Source organism: Solanum tuberosum, unplaced genomic scaffold (assembly GCF_000226075.1).
Source record: "Solanum tuberosum cultivar DM 1-3 516 R44 unplaced genomic scaffold, SolTub_3.0 scf00127, whole genome shotgun sequence".
NCBI lineage: Eukaryota > Viridiplantae > Streptophyta > Magnoliopsida > Solanales > Solanaceae > Solanum > Solanum tuberosum.
The window spans coordinates 608358-617748 of record NW_006239058.1 but is presented as its reverse complement, the minus strand read 5'-3'; the positions used below and the strand labels follow the sequence as shown (position 1 = coordinate 617748).

Below are 9391 nucleotides of genomic sequence, written 5' to 3'. Positions count from 1 at the left end.
TCACTGAGGCATCAAATGATTTTTTCTTTCTTTTTCATTGTTTTCTTCACCATGCTGTCATCTCTTTTTACTGTTTATCACTGTAGTCCATCTTACCTTTTTGTTGCTTCCTTCCCGGAAAGAAATCATTCTGGTGTTTATTGTTCCTCCATTTCTGATGAAACGGAAAATAATGACATTAGATAGTGTGGATTGCCATCCATGACCGTGTTCATAATGTCAATCTACCTCCAAAGGGAGGGTTTTGATGAAGCAGTAGATTTCTTTGATGGCATAAAAAAGATGCAGAAGTTACGAAAGAAAGATTAAGTGATCTTTGACACTTCCTACAGTTTGACATATAATAATATCATTTCCTTTCCTTTGATGAGTAACAGCTAGGATTTTGCTTTAGTGTGACTACTGTTGGGACTTGGTCAACTTCGAATTCTCAGTTCTAGTTTGTATTTGATCTTCACTTTTATGGTAATGCTGGTAGAGTGGGCTAGCTGTAAGCATTTCTTAGCTTCCACTGCAATTACTAATTTTCTTTTTTTTTTCTCCTGAAACTGCTATCAGAATCAAATTGCACCGATGATCTAATAACTTACATGATAGACCATTCACCAATCTATAGTAGAAGAATTATATATCTTGCATCCACTTCTTTTTTTTTCCAACCTGAGCTTTGCATAGAGCCATAGACATTAGTGCAATCACATTCTCTGAAAGTTTCAACTGTTGTAGATGTATTTCATGCTGCAAGTAAATAATATTTGAAGTTATAAAAAATATTGTCATGTGATGCAATTATGTGCTTGTTATGAGGGGTAATCTTTTCATGCTTTCCATTTTTTATTCATGGTTTGTATCTGCGTGGAAATACTTCTGAAGAGATTAAGGGAGGGTGTCATGTATCTTTGATGGAGTTATTTTCTTGTTCCAGTTCCAGGGTAGGTCTTTATTCTGAAGCAAATAGGAATATATAGATCTTCTGCATTAGGTACGGTGTCTACTGGATTTCTTTTGAGTCGATTTTTGCCCTTTGTTACTCGACTAGAAATGAGGTTCATCACAAGAGGCACGATTGCTGGTTCATGATTGGTAATGGCAGTTAATTTTTGTGCTTCATTTCTGATTATTGAGGAAGGAGATGAGGTAGGTGGGGGACATTGAAATAACTTGGTTCCAAATGCAATAATCTTCTAGTAATATTGATGTGCGGATTCTAGCTGCCTTTTTGATTGAGTTGTCAATAATCACTGGTTGTAGGGAAGAAAGTATCTTGGGAAAGCTCTAGTGTATCTTTGCTGCTTTTAAAAAAGGTTTAGTGCATCTTGCTTTTTTTCATTTGTGATTACCTGATGTCTAAAGCTCTATATTAGGGAGTTGCTCCTCGTTCCGTTCCTAACATGACCCTGTTTCATTCTCAAAATTGTTATTTGAACGTAAAAAGTTGTCTTGGTTCAAAGCGGAGATAACAGTTCTCTTCAAAGACACTAGCTTGTTTTTTTGAGTCATATTTGTCATTGTTCATTCAATTTGTATTACTGCATCGGATACTTTCTTTTTTGAGCCAAGGACCTACCACTTGTTCGGTAGGGTATGTTGTTGTATTAAGGTAACAATGTGACCACATCAAATCGGCAGTTACACAAAGTAAGACTCTTTATTGTTACTTAACGATGAATTTATGTGAATATCATACAATATTATATTTAAACTTACAATTAACAACCACCCAAACAAGGCACTAGCCTTACTTGGAGTGGTAGTGAATGAATACACATTAAATCAACAGTTCTGATAGGAAATATCATTTTTAAAATTTGAAAGTTATAAAAGGAATCTAATGATGTTACTAATTGAGTAGTGTCAGTCATTTTAAAACATCTCAAAATCATTTGATGTTACTATGCATATTGTAAATAATGTTCTCACATTTACATCAAATTGCAGAATTTCAATACTCAAAATCAAATGAAAATGTATTGTGAAATTAATGTATCTAGGACTAAAAGCATGAAAACAAAGGGAAAACAATAGCAAAATATTGAATCTAATTTTAGAAACTACTAGATAATTGAACGGTAGTTCATACAAGGAATTAATATCTAAAGGTGGAGGATTTGTGGCTTAGGTCGTAGGTTTAAGAGCGAAGCCTGATATATAAGTGGGACGGGCTCATTATCCATCGAGTTTAGAAGGCTGTAAGTGATCCAAAGAGCAGGTCACAGACAGATTTCTCGGTTATCAAAAATATATATATATAAAGGTGTGAAAGGTAATAATATACAATATTAACTATTAAGCATTCAAATTTTTCCTTCTCTCTCCTTAATTTTAGATTTCACTGTTCATAATTTAGTATTAGGTGTTCAAATTTTCGTAGCATCATATTTTTTTTTTCACATTATGTCCCGCATAAAGTATGAGAAGGAAATGACAATGAAAAGTTATACTAGTAATCCATTATATTTTTAGGAACCGAAACATTGCGTTAATAATTTAGAATTTCACACCTATATTACTTTCTTATAAAGAGACGCAAATGCGTAAGATATTTGTTCATATTATTGTATATGACATGAAACTAAATGCCAATAAAATAATCTATTACTTTCTTTGTTTTATATTACTTGATTCATATTAACTTGACACAATCTTTAAATTTTCTTATTAAAAAAACTTTGTTAATTTATATGTAAAAAAATTTAATTTGACTAATTAAGTTTTACGTAGCATAGAAGAAAAATAATAAAACTCCCTTAATTTATTAAAATGGACAAATAAAATAAAAAATTGGAGAACGTCCTTATTTCGAAAAATAATGGTGTACCATTTGAGTTTTTACCGTGAATTAGGAGGCAAACTGTCCAAATAGGAAAAAGACAAGGGCAAAAGTAGAATTTATTTGGAATATCCAAGGAGCTGAAAGAAAACGAAAAAGAGAAAAAAAGAATAAAATCTTCATCTTCTCCGGCGGTGTACTTGCGAGAGGCTTAGAGGAAAGATGCCGAAGAGGACAACGCACACATACTCTAGCGAGGACGCAGTTCCCGACGGTCCCAACTCCGATCTCTTCGTCTATTACTGCAAGCACTGCAGTTCTCATGTCCTCATCTCCGGTTCGTACTCCCACCTTTTTCTCTCTATTCTATAAACAAATTTACTCGCACTGTACTTAAACGAATGAGTGTTAATTCGGATAGTTATTTGTTATATTTGTTGAATTTTCAGTTTACAGTACTATGTAAATCACAATTTTTTATTGTTGAAAGTTTTACTTCTACAGTTGAGGTGAGATGTTGTGGTTTAGGATAATTGGAGTGAAGCAACTAGTTGAATTATGCTTAAGGCTGAAAAGTTTTGTAGAGTCAACTATGGTCTGGAAGTGATCTCCTAAGGAGAAGTTCTTCTGAACTATTGAGTCATTATGTTTATAGTACTAGTAATTAGTATTTGGTTCCCTTTTTGGTTATATGATGGAATATGATACATGCTACATTGAACGTTGAGAATTTCTACTTTCCAGTATTATTCGTTTCTTCAAATTTGGACGTCTAATGGTTTGTAGTCTTTTGCTTCTTCTGCGCGGATTAGATGTGACTAGGTGCTGCATAAACCTTTATTGTTATTAGCATAATGGAGGAAGATTTCCATATGATTATCCGTAGAATGAGAGAGGAGTTATTGTTATTTTACTATACTATGGCGTTTTCTCTCTCCCTTCCTTTTCTCCTTTCGGAAACAGCCTCTCTACCCCACAAAGGCAAGGGTGAGGTTTGCATACGTCCTACCTTGCTCAGACCCCACTTGTGGGGTTACACTGGGTATGTTGTTGTTACTATATTATGGCGTTACTGCCAATTACAGGGCATTCTCCTTGCTAAAGTATGGTTGTAGATAATCAATTGCAGAAAATGCCAAAAAGGAAAACCGACAAAGCATATGTATTGGATAAAAAAAAGTATCTCGCAAGACTGAGTGTAGATGATGCGGGGAAAGTTCTTCTAAAGCGGTAATCTTTCTGCTCCTGTAAACTTTAGTCTATTGATGTTGCTTCCATTACAAGTATATGCAATCATCTGTAGAGGAATGTAGGAAATTACATGTCAAGATTACAAGGTGTTTTCAGTTTAAAATGGAATACCTTGCTCTGTTTGTAAGGGAAGGGCTGCTAGATGCTAAGAGTAAAAATGAAGCTGATATAATCCTTGCAGTAATGAACTTGACCTATAGTGGAATGACATCATCAGAAGTGTTTTAAATAGGTATATCTAAGTTATTACTGGAATACATATATAGAATGAACATGGACAACATGCAGACCAAAATATTATTACCTTTGGGGAACCACAAAGATGGTGAGTAAAATACAGTCAAATGTCAGTAAGAAAAACTGACTTAACCTGGACTAAATTACTTTCTGTCTTTCTGATGTACTTTGTCCATTGGCCTTTTGCAGCTGCTCGTTTATGCGGTGTCTATCCATTATTAACTTAGAGATCTTTAGTTTATGTCTCTTGCTTCACTGGAAAAGAACTTTGTTATTGATAACTGATATGAGTAACAATTTAATACGGAACATTCTTTTGAAACCTTCTGCTTTTGCTTTAAAGTGGTGAAGGGAAAATGGAGAAACAGTTTCGAATGTCCTGCAAGGGATGTGGCCTGTTTGTCTGCTATCGGGCAGAAGAAGATCTGGAGACTGCCTCTTTCATATATGTAGTTGATGGGGCACTTAGTACTATTGCGGCTGAGACAAATCCACAGGTATTATATCTTAATGGTTTTTGCTGTTATTCACTTCCTGGCTGCATTATATAGTTATGCCTACATATTTTCTGTATTTGCAGCAAGCCATAAAATTGATTGTTGTCTGCTTTCTTAAACTTCTTTTCTGCATTAGCTTGTGTAATCTTTCTGTATTCTCTGTCCCTTGCTTGTTTGTAAGATCATGTAAAATCTTATGCTTTATTCGAACACAAACCGCTCCTTATTTTTCTTACTTGTCAACTTATATACATGTTCTTCCAGATACATATATATCTTCAGGAATTAATATTTTCTTGTTTTATGAAGGATGCTCCCGTACCACCATGCATATCACAGTTAGAAGGTGGCCTTGTGCAAGTGGCGATAGAAGTCGAGGACCGTGCCCAGCGGTCAGCAATTACAAGTAAATAATCCTTCAATGATTTTTGGAAGTTAGACACTCTCATTTGCTTCAATTCCTTCCGTGCAGAGGCGTATCCAGGATTTCGAGATGATGGGTGCACTATTACAAAAAAGTTGATCTAAGATATAAATTTGACCGGTTTGACATTTAGGTTCTTATTACTAAAAAACGTTAAAATTTTAATATTATAGGTCCAAAATTATATATATATATATATATATGAATTAATTAAAATGCCAAAAGTGCAACCAATAATCCCTTAGAGATGTGTTATCTAATTTTAGAAAGAAAAATAAAACAAGATAGATATAAATTTAAATTTCTAACCTCACATAGAGAGGTGCACCCAGTCATCATCGCATTATATGATACTCCGAGTGTTGGTTCACACATCTACATTTCAATAATTTTTTTTTAAAAATAACACTATTATATATGATCTCGGGAGGGGAGCATGGGTTCATGTGAACCCGGTGACCCCCCCTTAGATACGCCTCTGCTTCAGTGTTGGGAAATAATTTGTCCACTGAACAATTCTGCAGATGATTAAGTACATTTAATAACAATTCCTACTCTTCTGCTAATTGTAAAAACTGAAAATTTAGCGGTTGTACTGTTAAATTATCTTTTTTGGCCTTGATGTTGATGTCTCGGGTGTCCAAACTCAGAACTTTCATATGGACCTGCCTCAGTGGTGGGAGGCTAGAATGGTTTTGTTGGGGGTCAACTTTATTGTAAAACAGTAATTTGATGAAAAAGAAGAATAATTATATAATATTAACATACCTTAGCTTTCTGTTACAATGGTATGCTCTCTGACTCGGAGGGAAGACTCTCTTTATATGTGACTTGGATATTTTCTCTTTTCGTCTTAAAAATGCACGTTGATCAACTTATTTAGAAGAATTGGCACTTCTAATATCTTCAGGAGAAGCTTATTTGACATTTATATTGTTGTAGGAGTGAATGCAGATGATGTTCGGGTCACTGTAACCGCACCTGCAACTCGTGGGGAAGCTAATAATGAACTTCTGGAATTCATGGGCCGAGTATGCTGAACATTTTTGCCTTTGCCTCTTGGAAAAACTTTCATATTTGAGCACATAATTTAGATACTTCGCTGGTTGATTTGCTGAACCACTAAGATTTTCTGTTTACGCAGGTACTGGGTCTGAAATTATCTCAGATGACTCTCCAAAGAGGATGGAATAGCAAATCAAAGCTTCTTGTAGTAAGTCCAAATTGAGACTTCTAACTTTAGCTGTGTGTTTTCCCCATACGCAATTCTACTGTTTTCTCTGTTAAATTTTTTGGTCAATTTCCTCTTTGGCTGGATAACCTGTAGATATTCTCTAGTGCTAATTTCGACATCAACAATACGTACCATTTAATAAAAAGAACTCTATATGTTTTCTAGTTCCTTGTGAGACACTGAGCATACGTCTTCCCTGCTATCTTTTGCATGTATATTATGGCTATAGAGTTAAAGTTCTGAGGCTTGGTGTAATAGTAACCTGAATATCAAGTTCAATAGAAGCTTCACAGAAGAATATCTGTAGGATCAAAATCCAGTGATGCTAGATACCCGAGATAGTATTCATCTACATTTTGGTCTAAAAGCAGGAAGAGGACACTCCACAGTTGGAAGTACGACCTTGGCTAGTAGTCATAAATAAACTCTAGTGATTAATGTATCGACGCATGCGGTGCATTACCTGTTTCCAAATCTGAGGAAGTGCTATCTATTCTAAGCTTTGCCAAGAACCACTTTGTCAGATTATGTTGTCTTTGAATAATGCTACCTGGCAAGAAGCTGTAGGCACATGCAGAGGAGTATATACCTGCAGGTACCAATTGTATCAACTTGGCCTTACACCAACCAATTTTTCAATTTTGAAGGGACAAATTGAAACATCAAAGTCCATAGACATTAGTTAAAAAAATCAAGGGAAATTGCTTGGGTGGTTTGTTCTATCCTGGCAAGGACTTCTACCAATTTCATCAGGGAAAAACTTTTCATTCACAATTTTTGCACTTTGATAACGTATAAAATAAGTATTAGTTCCTTCCGTTATGACACAAGATACATTTTGGCTAGAGAAGTATCCTTGTTAAAAGCTGCATATTACTAATAGTTATTTCTAGGTCAACTTCTCACTGATTTTTTTTTTCCGCTGCATCAGGTGGAGGATTTGACAGCTAGACAAGTATACGAAAAACTCTTGGAGGCTGCCCAACCTTGAGAGCTCCTGGATCCTAATAGTTTTTCGTAGTCATTTTCTCCATGTTTGTAACATTGAATTTTCAGTTTCCCAAAATTGAATTCAGTTGTCTATGCATTTGCTGTTCTGATCTTATTGGAAGTTCTTGGTTCCTACTTAGCATTACTTGCCTGCAAGGGTTCTTCTTTCCCCTACTAATTTTCAGGGGAATGCTTGTATTCATCTACAAATGTGTTCTTTGCAAATGTTTAGCTCTTGCTGACTTTTAACTACTCAGCATCAGGGGAAGCAAAGAAAACTGTATTCCTGAACTTTGCATTGCCCTTCAGCACATCATCCATCTCAATGTGGATTCTCCATTTTTCGCGTCATGCGAGCTGTGTTTTTAACTGCAAAACCCAGAATTGACTTGATCATGAAAGAATCAGTCAGTGTAGTTTGGCAACGCACACAGCAAGATGCTTTTGAAAGGCAAGGGTGACATAATGTTGCAACTCACACAGCAAGAGACTTTGGAAAGGCAAGGGTGACAACCCCTCTTCTTGGAGATTTTTTTTCACAGAAGGTTTTCTTACTTCAATTATATTTGAGAATAAGAAGTTTCGTATCTTATATTTTTTTTGCAAGTATATTATTTATTACATCATTCTCTCTTGGTTTTCATTATATTCTCAGATATCTACTATATCTATAGATGACCCAAAATTTAGCTGCACATTATAAAGTAATGTTACACAAAATAATTAAATAAAAACATAAGAGATTTTTTGACTTACAATATATTGTTTTTTTCCAATATTTTTTATTTCATAATAACAAGCGAAGAGCATTGTGTAATATTAAGTATACATGTCTAACAAGTCGAAACAAAACATATAGGGAGGAATGTGTAGTTTCTTCTTTTCTTTTTAAGAAAAAAAAGTCAAAGAAGAGGAAATAATAAAAAGAAAATAAAAGTAATTCCACATTTCTAATTGGAATTTATGAGTTATGGTTCCAAAACCTTAATGGACTGACAAAAGCAATTACAATTACTACAAAGATTACCCAAATTGGCGTTTAAACCCAGCAAACAAAAGCAAAATTCATACGGGAGAAGTCGTCAAATCGGTAAAAATCATGGAGGTAGAGCTCAAAGAATTGCTGAGTGATCTCCATTCTCTCAAGAAATCAATCTCAGATCCTTCCCATCTTGCTCTAATCGAAAAGGTAAGTTCAATGGTGTTGCGAATTCTTCAATCTCCTAATATGTTAGGTCTAATTCAACTGGATCTGTTATAGTAAAGTAGAAGAATTCATTATGGGGTCAATTGATTGAATGCTGATTATGTTCAGAATTTAGGTACCATATCTGCCAAGGTCAACAACGACTCAATCAGTCGTTTTTTTTATGCATTGAATGTGCAGTTTATCGGACTTACCTGGGAGTGTTTTAGATTTGTCATAAAAATCCTGCATTAAGCATTGCAGTCTCATAGTAAAAAAATAGGATTTCTAATAGAGTACTTTTCTGTTTGGCCTAAGATGAATTTAAATGGAGAATTATGGTTGGTGAGGATTCATCTAGATGATCAAGTTTGTTCGGAATTGAGGCATGGTTGTTGTTGTTTGTAAACATTGCAGTTTCATCCTCCCGATATTTATTAAATGTATTCAAATTCATATCCTTCATAATGTCTTATGCTAAGTAGGCTTTGGTTTATGTCTTTGACTATATAGAAGTTCTTCAGGTTTACTTCGTTTGTTTAATTGAAATGGATATATTTGCCTTTTGATATCCCTTAAAATTTAATATGGTTACTTTATAGTAGAACATAATTGGGCGGGATTTCGGTCTTTCTCATCCACTTTATCTTTATGTCTAAACCTACATGTAACCTGAGAAACACCGTCAATGATTTTTTAAAAAAAATATACTACAGTGTTCGTCAAAAATACCACCATATCTTTCAAATGCCATTAACCTTTATCATTTTTTTGCATGTCTGGTCATGATATTTCGATATAT

General features: G+C 34.5%; 2 protein-coding genes across 3 annotated transcripts in view; both read left to right on the top strand.

Annotated features, from left to right (window-relative positions):
• Positions 1-2893: 2893 nt before the first annotated feature.
• LOC102584183 (UPF0235 protein At5g63440) lies at positions 2894-7648 on the top strand. Of its 2 annotated transcripts, none has more exons than XM_006351408.2 (7): positions 2894-3107; positions 3886-4000; positions 4602-4755; positions 5065-5161; positions 6122-6210; positions 6324-6392; positions 7345-7648. In XM_006351408.2, the coding sequence occupies exons 1-7, from the start codon at positions 2993-2995 to the stop codon at positions 7402-7404; spliced, it is 699 nt and encodes a 232-aa protein (XP_006351470.1). In that variant the 5' UTR covers positions 2894-2992; the 3' UTR covers positions 7405-7648. The 2 variants fall into 2 exon arrangements, with proteins under 2 accessions (XP_006351470.1, XP_015165990.1); XM_015310504.1 differs by having other exon boundaries at positions 3024-3107; positions 3856-4000.
• Positions 7649-8356: 708 nt separating this feature from the next.
• Positions 8357-9391, top strand: part of LOC102583865 (ubiquitin-like modifier-activating enzyme 5) — a 7989-nt gene continuing 6954 nt past the window's right edge. Inside the window, exon 1 of the mRNA XM_006351407.2 lies at positions 8357-8592. Within this exon, the coding sequence (XP_006351469.1) occupies positions 8503-8592 (90 nt within the window). The 5' untranslated portion in view covers positions 8357-8502. The remainder of the gene's footprint in view (positions 8593-9391) is intronic.